Source organism: Homalodisca vitripennis, chromosome 5 (genome assembly GCF_021130785.1).
Source record: "Homalodisca vitripennis isolate AUS2020 chromosome 5, UT_GWSS_2.1, whole genome shotgun sequence".
Lineage (NCBI taxonomy): Eukaryota > Metazoa > Arthropoda > Insecta > Hemiptera > Cicadellidae > Homalodisca > Homalodisca vitripennis.
The window spans coordinates 116,943,571-116,960,418 of NC_060211.1; the positions used below are offsets into that span (position 1 = coordinate 116,943,571).

Consider the following 16,848-nt stretch of genomic DNA (forward strand, 5'->3'; position numbering starts at 1 on the left):
CTGGAGAATCAGTTGCTCCTTATATTCCATGGGGTGTTCATTTGAACTTTTATTCATATCTTAGAAAATAGTATAACAAAATATCTTTTAATGCTGCTGATAAAACTATAATGAATTGTTAAAATTGTTTACCCAAGCTTAACTCCTGGTGTGATCACTTTATAAGAAATGTTTTACAAAGTTTTTTTTTATAGTCGAATTCTACATTCTTATAATTTATAAACACATATTTACATTATAAGAAAAATACATTATGTTTCTAATATTAATTTTCACACGCTTGATAAAAATTAATTTCCTAATTATTTAAAAATGTGCTTGTGAGTATTAAAAAACTATGAAGTAAATAAATATAGAGTATTTTGTAGCAAACACATCCAAATATTTCTAAAAACACATGTGCAGTTCAAACCAATTATTTTAACACATACACTACAAACATAATTGAATAAAAAATAAAAATGATGAGGACGGTTGAACGGGATCAAGGAACAGAGGTGTCGGAACTGGGTTACTTACCGTACCAGTGAATCAAGTGATATCACAAGTGAGACTATGAGATTTTTATGAACAAAATCACAAACACTAATTCTCACTTTCTTTCTTTACATACTTGAAAACACAGAACAAAACACAAGACACTAGTGGTATCCGTGGCGTGGCGTAATCCACTTCGCGTAATCCATCACTGTATCCTGGGCACGGCACGACACTGCACTGTCACACTTGCAGGAGGAGGTGAGGAGGCAAGGATTTACGATACTACCCTAGACTAGATAGCGTACTCACCCGTGGGAGAACCGCTGAGAGGAGTAGATGGGCGCTGCTGAACCCGGTATGGCTGCTGGCTCGTGGTACTCGGTGGTCAGAGTGCGATCTTCTAGTTTCTGCTCGTTGTTGTGAGCCTTGGACGCGGACTTGATGTCCATGAAGGACACAGTCGCACACGCCCCCGAGCCCTCGTCATCCTTAGCCCGTGGCAGCAGTTTGACACTCTGCACACGCCCATACCTGTGAGCAAATACAAAATCATTAGGCGACACCCGGTACACGATCAGGTGGTCAGAGTATAATCTAGATTCTGCTCCTTGCGGGGTGAGCCTTGGACACCATGAAGAGACACATGATCACCTTATCTCCTGTCAGCAGCTTGACACTCCACACGACAATACCTGCCTGCCTGCAGACAACAGCTAGTAATGCTTCATCCAGTGCACTGTACTAGCACTGAGAAGTTGGATTTGTTTACTTTGTAATCAAACATCTTCAGGATAGTGTATCCTCTGTGCAGCTATTTGACGATAATAGGCCTACAAATTATTCACTCTATACAAAACTAATTAACCATAGTTAGTTAATTGATTTATCTATGAGAAAATTACTAGACTAGTTATACGACCCCAATACTAACAAGTAATCCTGCCATACACTCATAACATGTACTAAATCGTAAATCCATATAATCTCAGTAACACTATAATCACGTCATTGCTTAGTTAATATATAATACATACTAAACAAAAGTTAAAACGAAAGGGATACGCACTGATCGTGTACTGTGTACGTAGGATGATGCATCATATTCGACACCACAACCTGGTATGGCTCGGACGAGGAAAACGGTTCACCAATAGAGAGAGCTTGTACGGCGCACAATTGTCTGATCACCATGGTGATCTTTTTATATAACCTGAGCCTTCAGCCGGTTCCAGGTAAAGACCCAATAACTGGTACATCTAAATCGATTTTATCTGCGCTGACACAGTACAAACTACTCATTGCTAATTTAAAAGTTGAGCGTTTTCTGATGTTATATTATATTATAAAACACTCGGATTCCTCTTACTTTTCCTCAAATTTAAAGTTAGGGCTCTAAAGATAGACCATGTTTCAGAAAGACAACCGGAAGAATTTAAATTGGTAAAACAAGATGACTAGGTCCAGGTTTTATGCGGGATATCTGCACCTGTATGAAAACCCGGAAGGGAACAAATTACAAACTTTAGTGTTGTGGTTACCCGCGGCTTTCATATTACACAGTTCCTCTCATTTTATCTGTCGTAGCTGTTTATTTTGCAACCAATGACAAGCTTTACATCATTCTTTAACTTCAGAACAGAAGAATGTGAGTAGGAAATGTGTAGAGAAACAAGAAGGAACATACACAATTCAGCATCGAGTGGGGGAGGGTAACCACTCCAACTGATGAATGCTAATGCCAAAGGCGCATTGTTGGGAGAGTAAATAGACAACCAAGTGGTCCAATAACAATTAAGTTAGAGGGTGCGGTCCGTTATCTCGCATACCATCTGGAGTCGAAACGACTGTACAAGTGACTTGTAACCTTTCTAGATATTGGGCTTACGTAATGTTCCAACTGTTTTCAATTTTTAACCGTATAATTCCACGTTCTGGTGTGTATTCACAACTCATGAAGACAACCGCTCTTCGAGAGTGCTCGAACATTGATTTTGAGAGTACGAATAACAGAAGCGTTCTTCCAGCACTCGATTTAGTAAAGGAACATGGCAACACCGGGTAAAAACCGGTGATGGCTGCAATTTTAGTGCGGTGTAGGAAACGTCCCTGTAAAAAGCGGCTGTTCCTTTATTGAATAAAACACAAATAGTCCTACGCCACGATGGCGGCCATCGCGGTTTCTCCCCCACCGCCGGTCGATTGCCGAGAGCCGATTGGACGGCCTCGAGCTTGCGCGTCACGAGCCCCGCTACCTCCCTCCCGACACCAAACCGCCTCACGTTTCGTGCCTTGTACGTCTCACGTCTGCACTGCGACTGCATCAAACACAGGAGTGCCGTACTCATCTCTCTCTTCTTATCAAAACACAAATATTATAGGTTATAATTTATATATTGTAATATAAAATGCTATTTTACAACGGCCAGTGTAAATAAACAACAATATACTGAATGAAAAATACCTCATCAACCTGAACCCAAGCAGTGTTTAAAGAAAACAGTTTTGTGCTGAAATAATATGTGTGATAATGTAATTTATCTGTTATAGACATAACTTATACGACATAGTTATCATTTGCCAGTGAGTGAGTGAGAATATTGGCTTTTTAAGTTTACTCTGTAAAGGTAAAAGAATAGATAGATTACTTTAATTTAAATGTTTACGCAATTATGATTTGAATTTAGTAAAGTTATTCTCATAGCCTACTAGTTGTTGATCAATTAAAAAACGCCGACTAAGGCAGTCCAATGAAGATGAGAAAACGCCGCTCAATACTGTGGCGGTCCGCAGCGCGCCGTACTTCACGAGCCTCCATCCCACGCTGGCATGCAACGTTGTCAGATTTCAGCTTTCCCAACAGGCTGAGGTCGAACAGTCTTCCAACGCGGAAGAGAAATCACGCGATTCCCCAGATAGACAGCGAATATAAACCAAATAATACATTCCTCTACGATCGTTCGCTTAGTTACTGAATCATAAACCACTACAAAACCGTTTTATTTAGCCTTTCAACAAAATTAAATTAGTGATGACCGGAATGAAGCCGGAAACTAACATATTCTATGACTAGCAGTTCTCTGTTGTAACAGGGTTGAATTAGCGATGTAAATCTAAATTCTACACGGAGAATAATAAGTCCATGCATGCATAAGTAACCCATATAATATTTGTGAACATGGATGATATAACCAATGTACTAGATATAAAAATGATTTTTAATGCTTCTTACGTCTAGTTTTGATTGACTGTATTACTTCGAGTAAAATTACATTATATATCGCATTGTACCTGAAAAAGTGCCCTTTTCCAGGTATAGTCTAGGCCAGCACTATCTTACCATGCACTAACATAATTCAATTGGAATAATTGTAACAAAACTATCCAAAATTCAGTTGAAAAAGTGTTCTAATACACAAATAATCCCTATGCATACAATAGACACAATCTGTATTATCAGTCATTTCTTGATAGTACTTTCTTATTACAACGTTTTTGTAAATTTTGATAATCCGCCTTATTATGGAAAGTATGAAAATTAATCGTGTTAGGTATTGAAAATGAGATCAAAACACAATGTTGGTGTACATTACACAGTACAATTACGCATACATAGAGCAATATAAAATTGCAATAGGTACATAAATCTACGTTTTGAATAATAGTGCTAGTAGTAACTATTGCTATTACTGTAGTCAATTTGAAATAGTCAAATTCCAGGATTTTAAACGGACTAACAATGAATTCAGCACAAAATAGTTTTGAAAGATAAATGTACACTATTTGTTGAGTGAGACACGTGGACATGGCAGAGAGGACAGGTAGAGAGCAGGCGGACGGCCAAGTCTACTACAATACAGCTACGGACGGCTACAGACAGCAAAATGGCAACCGCGCGTGAGTCAGGCCATTAGACGTGACCTGGCTGTAGCTGCTGAGAAAAAACAACTGTAATAAAAACAGAGTCGAGAGCTCCCTCCCCCGCCCCGGGTACCTGCTAGTCGCTGGTGCTGCAATAAACACTTCACACTTGTCTTCTACACTATCTTTGGAAACAAAACTGTTATTATACAGAGTAGTAGGCCTACTACTGATCATCCATTTATTATTTGCAATTACTTTAAGACAATGCTTAAATATAATACAACTTCATATTAAACGTCAATTAGGTCGTATACTCTACATAAATTTTGACCAAGCGGAGGATTTCCAAATTGTTCAGTTTTTAGAACGGCTTCCCTAAGTGAATCCCGTACTTCTACGATAAGCAATTTATTAAACTTTACCATGTATATTTATAGCTTCATAAATTTTATATTATGTTTAAGGCATACTGTATACTCACGTTAGAATCTTAATTCACAACTTAGAGGTTTTATTTAAATATGTTTGTTTATATATTAAATTTAAATCAACACTATTGTCATATCTTACTATTATATGCTACTAATTTATTTACAGGGCAGTATTATAACCTACTATTTTCTCAGTTATAGTTTCTTCAATATAATTGTTTTGCATTTTAACAGATTTTTTAATTTTTCCTCCATTTGTATTCTGTTTTTGTGATATATGCCAGTAACATTTTACAAATTTGAGACACACATAATACGGTAGGCCTATTGTTTCATTCCATGTTTTGTTTAAAAAGACAACTATGAAATTGTAATGCTACAATTTTAGAGATTACGAGATATGACAATTCGATGAAAACACACACGCATATTACACGTTCATGTACAATCACCGGGAACCTTGAAGATCCGAAGATGATGTTAAATGTTCGATGATAAGAAGAAGTGTATTGGATTCTTTGACAAAATGCCTTAACAACGTCGTCCAAGTTCGTGTTAGATAACATTTCCGTTATTGTATTGTCCCGTAAACTAACAATAAATTATCAATTGCTTTAATTTGGTAGGCTGTGGCTAGTGCTTAGTTTATCTTAATGTTAAATCAATCCACCATTGTTGATTGTTTATTGCAACGCGTCTCTCTCTAAGGTTCTGGCCGTGCAGTTTTTCGTGACCTAGCTCTAGCTCCTTCACTCTTCCTGGCGACCCCGAGCATGGCCTTCTGACATTCCGTCTCCACTGCTCACCCACTCACGCTCAAGTTACGCTATTATGTCTTGGTAGATGAATCAGAGCAGAGAATAAAACAGGGAATGAAGTCGGGAGGTGAAGCCGTTGTAGATTATGCACCTTTCATCCAATATTTAGTAATATTAGTAATATTTTATTTTTTTATATTTAGTAATATAAAAGTAGATATCAATGATGTTATCATGGATACCAAGAGGAGACCATGGTTACCTCACACAGTATCTCACATGGAGCCACGCACCCACTCCACTCAGGTTCACTTCCTTGTCAGGTTGTTGGTTCCAACTATTGTTTCTCAACTGAGCAGTTCTCACAGAAACCCCGGCTTGCTCAACTCCTCTTGCCGGTCGCTTCCAGATAAGATCAGCCTACTTTCTCTTCAGCACAGCGTGTATAAGTACAGGGGGGAATGACAGGACTGTTCATAAAGTGTCAGCTTCAATTCCCATCTAATATATCTGTGTCTATTATACTCATTTCCCGTAGACACTGTACTGACAAATATGAAAATAAGTTCAGTCAGCTCTGCGATCACCTTCATTGTACACTATCCGCAATATAAATGGAAACTAGGGTAAGTAGGACTATAAATAGTTGTGATAACACTGAACAGAACTGCCCAAACCGACCAAGAACTCCGCGATTACAGACAACCCAATAGTGTCATTTGAGCGTGCACGGCGACTGTATAATGTTAACGAACGACATGCTTCTGGGACCAGCAAAGTCCTGATATTTTGACCTAGTAAATCATTATAACATAGAGCCACAGTCAGCGTATAAACTTTGATGCAGCAATCATAATGAATTCGGTGGTACGTAGATCGTGAACGACAGTATCTAATGCAAGGTGATCAACTCCGGTATCGGAAACCGAAACGTAATCTTCCTCCTTTTGGATGGCATTTGATTCGAACGTTAACGAAATTAGACAAAACTCTCGTCCGGGATTCAACGGAAAGAACAGTTCAACCGAACAGTCGAACTATGAAGAGCCCTACTCCACCACTTCATCCGTATGAATGAACCGTTATGCTATTCTCGACCAGGAATTATGTAAATAAAACTGTTTTTGCCATGAAGATAACCCCCTTGCTCTCAAAGCACTCTGTAGAAATACAAGCATTTATCTATGTCAGTTGTGCGTACAACGTTTATGGCCCTTACTCTCGTACCTTATATATATTGCCAAAACTGCAAAGGCACTGAAGTAGGCGAGGATCAATAATCTTTTTAAGGGCCACAGCTCTACATACAGATGTGCATATACAGGGAGAGTAGAGGCCGACGTTACTCAAAACATTTTTAAAAGGAATAAAAACTCAATTGCTATTGATCTAACCTTGTATTATCTTCTAACTTGTCTGATCCATAATAACTAGACAAAAGCCAAATATAGAGTAATCACAGGGATACAATTACATCTATTAACAAATTTTATATAAACCAGTTTATATGTAGTCTCCTAATCCGTGTCAGAGACGTGGGGTCCGGGGTCCGCGGCGGTAGAGGTTTCTTGTTGTTCTCTGCTTAATGCAGAGATATCTGGGCCGTACAGTGAAAATCCGCCGCTCCGCGTGCCGCCGGCAATGCCTTGTAAGAACTAGACACAATGTGCTTTCACGATCCACTAGATTTAGACTAATCCTCTGACTCTTCAGCGCGGTAGAATTTCAATTTTATAGGTACCCTCTCCGATAGATACGATTGCATAACGTAAATCGGGATTACCAAAAACAGGTTTTTTAGTTTGAATATATCACACCCTCCTATCAATAAGAGAGTAAAAGATACTTTAACGTCCTAAGAGAGAATAGAGACTCGCGTAAAGAGAGTGAATGAGAATGTTAATTAATTATATATGTATATATACTATAATAGTTAGTCCGGCCTGGAAACGTTAACAACGTAAACGATAGAGGAAAACTAAGGAAATGGTTCCAATGATTTTGGTGTCAAGAAACTCACCCCTCACCCATAAAACTAAAATCCAATCTTTGGTGTGGTGAACAAACGATGGGGAAATTCAGAATAAATACCTCTTGTTTCAAATTATATCAAACGATGGGGAGTAAATTCGTAATAAATATATCTTATTTCAAATTATATAACGGTTGATATAACAGTATGATAAACATTTAAACACACAAGTTTTGTTCGGATTAACTAATGTATGTTTATGTTTCAAAGACAAAGTTGCTTTGACCGAATGTTATAACGTTTCACAGTGCACAAGAGAAAACGAACTGCACTTAGAAATAAATATCTCTGAGTAATTTCAATATTCGTACGGTGAGACTTTTTATAGAAATGAATAATGAAAATCCAGTAAAATTGTGTACAAATTGTAGCCTTAATTAATGAGAAATGGAAATAGGAATAAATGTCAATATGACTCCTGATTATTTAATGGTTTGAGGGGAAAGGAGGCAAGCCGGGGTAGGTTAAGAACTGCGAGGCTAGTACATGGCACCCATCTTGTTCTTATTAAGAGAAATTCTTATGGCTACATCAGACAAACCCCAGTGCAGCTGATACACAAGACATCATACCAGTTTTGTCAAGTGATTTATACTGTGCATCTAACTTTGTTTGAAGTGGATAAGACGTAATCATCTTATACTTAAATGTAGATCAGTGTTTCTCAAACTAGTTTTATTTTGCTAAATACTAGACATTAAATAAATGTAATCTATTTGGAAGTTAAATGCCAGCTAAGGGACGTTCCAGCAACATCTGAGTAACGCTGCTTCCTAGACTTGCCAAACACTGTTATTAACAGAAACAACAAATTCAAGGCTGTCAACTGCAAAAGGAAAGTCCGAATGAGTCAGAAAAAATAATAGAACAAGCCTGAAGCTAGATGATTGAAGGTCATTGCATCGGGAAATAACAGTTTGATATGTATGTACACGTCACAATTACAAATTACACGTTATACTTGCAGATCGCTCTAATAAACAAACGGTTCACTAAGAGATGCCAGACATAGGTAGTAAACACCCCATGACTACATGACTTTTATGTGAACAACGTAAGCCTAGACATTACGAGGTACGGGCACAATTGACGGCGATCTACAGAGTAACACCACACATTTGTGGAGCACCACTACACTGATCATCCCTATTAAAGAACATGATATGTTCAGAAGCATCACAATACGTCATCACACCTGCCGCCAAGATGACAGACCGTGCACGCGTATTGTGTCCGTAGAGGATGATGGCCAGGTTCAGAAGCATCACAATACGCCAATACACCTGCCACCAAGATGACAGAACGTGCACGTGTTTTGTGTCCGTAGAAGATGATGGCCAGGTTCAGAAGGATCACAATACGTCATCACACCTGCCGCCAAGACGACAGAACGTGCACGTGTATTGTGTCCGTAGAGGATGGTGGCCAGGTTCAGAAGCATCACAATACGTCATCACACCTGCCACCAAGATGACAGAACGTGCACGTGTATTGTGTCCGTAGAGGATGATGGCCAGGTTCAGAAGCATCACAATACGCCATCACACCTGCCACCAAGATGACAGAACGTGCACGTGCATTGTGTCCGTAGAGGACAGTTAACGGGATCTGGAGCGCCGCAACACGGCCAACGCTGATCGAGAGAAAGTCTTTATCTCTGGCCTCTTTATTCAAATTATAAGTATACGTTGCTATTCTAGTTAATATCGAATCATATGAACTACTGTAGATCCGATAAGCACTTCAATTTGCATCCTCTGGCTCAACTTGACTGTTATCTTTGAAGATTAAGCCTTTGATAACATGAATAACTACTAGTTATATATTTACTGCCAAATAAAATACACAAATTACCAACAAACTTTTCCTTGCCAATGTATTAGTTGATTATTAGTTAAATCACGAAAGTTAAGAAGTTGGGACAGTGGAAATAGTTATATTTCTACCAGCCAGGTTTGTTTCTTTATTCGTTTATTGACAATATTCTGGTATTTTGTAAATAATGGCATTCCTTTGTCCTATAGGTAAATATTATGAAATAAAACAGGGGGATAAGCAATTAACTAATGACGTCATTCAAGACAAATTTATTACAACCGTACGTTGCAACATTCAGAAAGATGAAACCTGTCTTGTCGGAAATATTTGCAAACAATGTACGATTGAACGAGAGCGAGTACACAGTCGGGAGCAGTGCGGTGGCAGAGCGGACTGGCTCGACCGGTTCCCAAACCAATCACCAGAGTACTGGTACAGTCCCCTGTCTGTTCCGTTTCGTTATTGGCCCGGGCGGTCCTCGCTGCTGCGGTAACAGGTTCATCTCTCCAATCCGTCACGAAATATTACAGTAAAAACACAACGCATTTGGGGTCGCAAGTATCATTATTTACTTGCATAATGAGTTCAAATAGAATACGTGTTTTGTTCAAATTAAATAAGATAAGGGGGTGGTTACACTGGACTTTTACAAATTATCAGTTAAATTAATGTGTTGCTTTATACTGTAAAAACTTGCTTATATCTCATCTACCGGCAGTAGTAACACAATGAACTTCCAACATTGTTTAACGTAATTTGTTTTCGATAGTTATTTTTGTCAGTAAATGCTTTTTAAGACACATTTCCGGTAGAAAAAGAAAAGACCGATAAGGAGAATAGCGTTTTGATTTATTTTTATTAGGGATAAAGCTTGTAATTGTTATGCATATATATGTATGTTGTATATATATATATATATATATATATATATATATATATATATATATATACACACACACACACCCTACATTCTCAACCCGAGTGGACCCTTTGCTAGTCATAGGTTATGTAACAACCAATAAATGAATATATACAATTCCATTTTCTTAAAACGTTTTTTTCTTTGTCTGTCTACAATGCAGGTGTATTAGATTTCTTGATGCTGATTACAAAATTCCGAATTAAAAAAAAAATTAAAATCACAACAACCCGACCAAGTACCAACTATAAAAAAACTATATTTAATATAACAGTAACATGTTAATAATTTAATAGTAAAGTGGACAGTCTGTTCATTTCATGGCCACAGTGCAGATTACAATTTTCACACTTAGCTCATGTTTTTATCGTAAATTTTAAACATAAAAGTGGTTTTATATGGCTACAAGTCTGCACAACAGTACCTGTTATTCATTAAAGAATAATGTCTTACTGTAACAGAATTTTTTATTACGACTATTCTATCATTTTCCGAATAATTTGATCTCATGTTTATAAAGGTCAGTGCGGTTTCCACTAGATATTCAAAACTATTTACTCTCGGAAGATCTATTCTGAAACACAATTTCGGTTAAACAAAAGTAGCAGTGTCCACTTGAAAAGGAATACGATCTTAAGATATATAAAGTACATTCTAAATTCATTTTGACAAACTTTATTCGCATATTATTGTTTTTAAACGTACCGTGGGCTTACCCGATAATAACTAGTTCAATAATGCCGACTCCATATTCATTTATTTATAAAAGACTTCGGTAGGTTGAACATTGACAAGCTCAAAAGACGGATTTTTGAAACTTGTCTGTAACTGAAAGGAATTTAATCGTTTCAAATAAATTCAGCTCAAAAGCAGAATAGACCATACTTATTAATTATAATTATCAAATAGACTATTAAAACAATTTATCGACACATCACATTACAGTATATAACTCGATATTGGACACCTATCTAAAATTAACAGTAGTACACAAACCTATGTTCTTGTCGATAATTGTTAAAAATAAAAGTATATAATCATTTGATCTGATAGATATTTCAACACAGTGGGCCCCCTTTACTGGTCATAGGTTATGTAACAACCAATAAATGAATTTACTTTTAGTATTCATAAACCCACACAAATTTAAACCAAAGGGAAAAATACATATTACTGAATACATTTAAAACAAATTCCCTTGTAGACAATACAGTGTTTAGTTCAAAGGAACCATAACAGAGAGATACTTAAAGATCTTGAAATATATTTTGACACGGCAGATTACTACTGCATACAGCATCTCGTACACAAACTGATCAATAATACTATTGGAGTCTAGATAAAAAGTGGCATGTTACAAAGCGAGGTGATTTGTTTGAAGAAGGCCGAGTTTTGGCAGAGAGTGTATCACGTGTGGCCGGGAGTGGGAAAGTACAAATAGCCAGCACGATCTGGCAACGTGGTGCCGAGTAGATTTTAATGGCTGCTGCGGTGTTGCCATCCACGACTGAACCCCTGCATTGGCGCGAGAGCGGGCGACGTTGCCACATCGCCCTCCGTTCCACTTCATTCGTACCTACTGTACACTCAAAACAACTAAATACAATAGGATCATTTTTTAGTTCTCTTTTTAGTTTTGTCATAAGTGTACACTTGTAATGTAAACAAAAGCAAAAAGTGTAAATAATTTTAGCGTGTTTTGTAATTTGAAAATACTATCAAATCGGCGAATAGACAAAATGAATCAGTAAAAAAACAAATATTTACCTTTAACCAAGATTTACTTGAAACAGTTTTCATATCCAATCGAATTGTTTTATTTTGATTCATAACCAGAAAAAGTGGTTAACACTAATGGCAACTTGGTTACATTGTTATAGTCATTATAACGTTCAAACATGGAATAAGATCGTACCGTTATGGTTGTGAACGTGAAAAATATAACCGGTCACGAAACCATTAACATGTCTTCCTGAACAATAAATACTCAGATTTATGGCTACTGAGATCGCCCGATAGAGTAGAGGCGATGTACAGGCAGGTAGGTGGTTTTACGCAGCTCACGGAACTGGTTTGACGAGAAATCTGATTTACAAAGCTGGTTTGTGAGTGGGGGAGTTTCAATGAAGCGGTGGCCGCGGCGTCGTAACCCAGCCGGTCGAATTGACGCTGCTAGGTATCGTATGTGGGGCCGGGAAACCATACAGTTACCATGAGTACTCGTGTTACAACGGGCAAGCAGGGTACTACGTGCAGGCCTGTACTGCCGCAATGAGTGTCGCAACTAAATCTGTGAAACACGTTCGTTACTAGTGCAACTACACAGTTTTGGTATATAAATGACATCTTGGGTTAGTAAGAAAAGGACGTCAGTCGAATTAATGTGCAAGCTATTTTTAACGAGACAGAATCTGCAATATGGCGACACAATTCAAATCCTGTACTTGTAAGGTGTAAGTTTGCTCACCCCCTTGATGTACGAATGTTGTGTGGTGTCATAAAACACAATTTGATTGCCATAAGATATTAAGAATTACTAAATGTAGCAGTTGAACGGTTCACGCTACACAGTACCGGTACCGATTTGCACGTACCATAATATAGCGGCATTGTATTGTGTAGTGTGGAACTTCCCTGCATGATATCAAGTATTCAAAACAATTTACAGATTAAAGTATTCTATTTAAAATAACAAAAATGGAGGATAAAAATCAGAGAGTTTTGGCTGATAGTGTTACTTTTTAACATTTCACATAGTAACCATTTTAGAGACAGCGTCAATATGTGTGGAAGTATATTGACATCCGACATTGGCTGTATGTGGGCACTAATTACGGTAAGCATAGAGACCAAGCTAGCACAAACAAAATGATAACATATTGGGTCTATATGAATTACTCGGAAGTATTCGGTTAAAGTGTTAATCCTGTTAACCTTCTCACCTCAAATTCGTTAAATCTAGTTAAAATAGACTGTCTGATGCAAGTGTCTTGCCCGGTTACTCTACACAGCATTGAAGCCCATTCACCGTAACAGAAGCCGGACGGGAATAGGGGAACTCTTACTGTGTTATTGTTACATGGGCTTAGATGGATGGGGAGGGGGGGAGTCGTTACATGATCGTCTTAGGCAGCCAACCAACAACTAACAGAACGAGGCCGCGGACACGTAATCCTGCAGGTTCAGACCACAGAGACCAACCGTAAGTAAGAGTACACCATCTCAGGCAGTTGTATCAGGAAACGGCACAAAGTGAGTTAAACTGATCTGCATTTCATCGCTCACTGGGCACATTTGCGTCTCTTTAGTGGACTTTGGTGCATACGGGTTGTATATCCGTATCTAATATCGAATCTCCACTGAGTCGAGATGGATCTGTTAACACAGAATTATAACTAAATTGTACGCGATGAAGAGTGTTGGCACAGTTGAAGATAAACAAAGGCGAGACAGATGGAGCGGCCCGCATACGACCAGCAACAGCCACGCACTGTGGTCATATCGCCCCCATCCTGCATCCGGGACGTCTTACATCTGCCGACATCTGGTCCGCTCCTGTCCTCAAGGTCTCTGTCTCTGTCGTAACATGTGTTGTATAAAATATAAGTTGATTAGTGACTACAGACTACATGACGAAATGTGGCCTGGCGCGTTATAATTAACTGCGTTTACAATGTGACTACTGCATTCAAAACTGCTCGTCAAAGATAAAGAAAGATAATATTATAAATGTGCCAAGCCTTTCTAAACTCTGCTTATTGCCACATGAGGTCACACAGAGCGATCTAATCTCGAACAGCTCTCCACTGATTGCATAGCATCATGCACAATAATGCAATTATACAATGCTTCTTACCAGTAGTAACAAATACATTTGTTTGTATTACGATTGAAAACTTAATTAATTAGTCAAGTATCAGCTATTATTAGAGATTAGGACAATTTAGCTTAAAAAAAGGTAAATATCACCGATATGTAAGAGGATATAAGTAGGTCGAGAGCAGTTCATTTCAGTAATCCGGATTTACAACGTTGATTAATATTGTATATAAAAGCTTTGAGGAGGAACTACGTTACTGTAGATAGCTCTTTTTAATTTCATTAATGAAGGCTTAACATTCCTTCATCTGCATGATGGAATTAAAAGAACTTTTGAGGGTTTAAGCAAATTCAATAGCAATCCTGTGACATATCTTTAAAACACTGTTACTCATTTTAAGAACGAAGTCGTTAATCATTTTAAACAATCAATTTTCTTAAAACAAAGATTGAGATCTTCTTTAGTGATTTGCAACGTTTATGATGTCCTGTATTCAAATCCAGCACATGAAATTATCTCCCTCGAGGTCAAAACCACTTACTGATAATGGGGGAAGATCTTCAAATATGTAATATACATTCATGGCTGTTCTCGTGTAGTTTTGGCTAGTGTATTGTTCTTCTTTTCTGGATTTTTTAGGTGTCGTTTAAGTTAGTAAAAATATTAATTTTGTATGTAGGCCTACTCATTACACTTGTGTACATATGGCGAACATTCAATACTCCAGTTAAATTAGTAACCAATAAACTAAAGTGCTCAACAAACTAAAACACAAGTTAAAAAACTCAGTTTTATCTTTTCTTCAGGTGACAGGGAATGTTAACTATTCAACCTTATTTTTATGTTTAAACTAAAGAAATGTCGGGGGTGAGCTAAAGAAATAACAATTGGTTAGACAAATTTGACATGTTCATGTAAAACTTTTTTTTTTCAAAAAATATGGACGTGCAAGGTTATCTATCTTCTTTTTGTAATTTTTAGTAGTATAGAGTAAACTACTCCCATACTGAGAATAAATCCACAAGTATAACCCTTAGTTTAAATTATAAGTACCCTTTCTAACAGACCTTTCTAAATATCGAGTCCCTTATATATGTCTTTCTATGCAATAGCTAGATATAAATGTCCGATAGACTTGGACATATGTTAATCTTGGTCCAATTGATTTTGGAGCCCAGGGTAGCAATGCTATCCATCATCAATTGTGACCAACAGTTGTCATCAGTTCAGGACTTACGTTCTGTTCAAGCTCTTTGATACTCCATTATAAAGGTTTATTAAAATTCAAATGATTTTCTAATACTCATATAAGGCAGTGGTTAGGCCGGTTCGGAGTTACTGTGTTAACGTCCCTATAGTGGGTGTCAGTGATCAGGCCGTGCGAACTATCTATATCCAAGCCCTCCTCTCGTCTGCTGTATTGGGCGGTCGACCTTGTGTGCCAAGGCCAACTCCTCTCCCAATTTACAATTACACGGGCCTCTCGGCCCGGGCCTGCAGACACAGACTGGGGCTGGAGGGCCCACGTCTGTCTGGTGGGGAGATATCGCTGCTAGCTCCGAGGGGCGCTCACACGCAGGGCCTAGATTACTGCCGTGAACTGAACAAACCAACCCCGCAGTCGTGTGCCTGCCACCAAATTGTTTCTTGTGGGCAATGCGTGAGGAGTTGTAGCTACTACTCATGCCACTTTATGGAAACCCACAGTTTAATATATCCTAGGGATCCTATTCAGGAACACGTTAACTCATGGGCACATATGGAACTGACAGAACAGTTGGTTTGTTATTTAGGAAAGATCTGCAACGATAGTAGGGGAGGGGGATTGTGGCAGTAAATAAAAGAGACTAGTCTAAAACCACGCTGCTAGAGTCTCCACCATCACCATGTAGTAAGGTTTGTATTGAGAGGAACTGATAAGGTCGATTTAGCAAGTACACTTTGTTGGTGGTGGCGCCTTATATTTACCTGCTCCTTCTTTTTTTATGAAGTAACATTTAATAATTTATAGATGGGGTACCCTTTATGTTAAACAACAGCAAATATAATTGAATATTTTCGTAATTTTAAAAATGTTGTTTCTAATAATGCTAAAATATCACTCAATTGTGTGTGTTGTGTTGTGCATGCAGTAATATCACATACTTTGGTGCTTTGTTATTTATCAAAACCCAAAAATTAAAGTTAGGTGCAATTGTTACTTCACGAAGTATTAGTTCTCGACTAATCCTTGTTTGTTTGTAGCATGTGCTGTTACCAGGTAGACAAACACGTGCGGAGATAGTAAAAGTCGATATGGCAGTGTGGGCGCTGACGTCGCTTGTCACGATAATTATTTCTGTAATTTTATGTCTTTCACGCGCGCAACGTTTGGGTTAGCACGGTCGATAAAGCTTAATCATCTCAGTAAAGTCAACACAAATTTCGGAGAAGCATAGACCCCAACAACAACAGAGCGCACATGGCAAGTCGTCCTTATCACTTCGTCACAATACACACTTACTACATAGTGATGGTGGGGACATAATAGTAAACACTAGTAGCGGCGTTATCAATAAACATAGATAAGCCTTGCGGTTAACCCCCCCTCCTCCATCCCTCCCTCTATCGCTGCAGACGTTCCTGAACTGCAGACGTTCGTATAAGGTCACAATTACAATCCCATTAATTCTATTTTATTGACAGTCACTGTAATTTTTATTCTATATTTAATACATAAGGTAAATATT

At 38.0% G+C, this 16,848-nt stretch overlaps 1 protein-coding gene across 4 annotated transcripts in view; it reads right to left on the reverse strand.

Annotated features, from left to right (window-relative positions):
- The window catches only part of LOC124362790 (protein split ends), a 139,463-nt gene that overhangs the window by 112,539 nt on the left and 10,076 nt on the right, over positions 1 to 16,848 (reverse strand). For all 4 annotated transcript variants that reach the window (XM_046817581.1, XM_046817580.1, XM_046817582.1 and 1 more), the window contains exon 2: positions 790 to 1,011. In XM_046817581.1, coding sequence (XP_046673537.1) covers positions 790 to 1,011 — 222 coding nt within the window. The remainder of the gene's footprint in view (positions 1 to 789; positions 1,012 to 16,848) is intronic.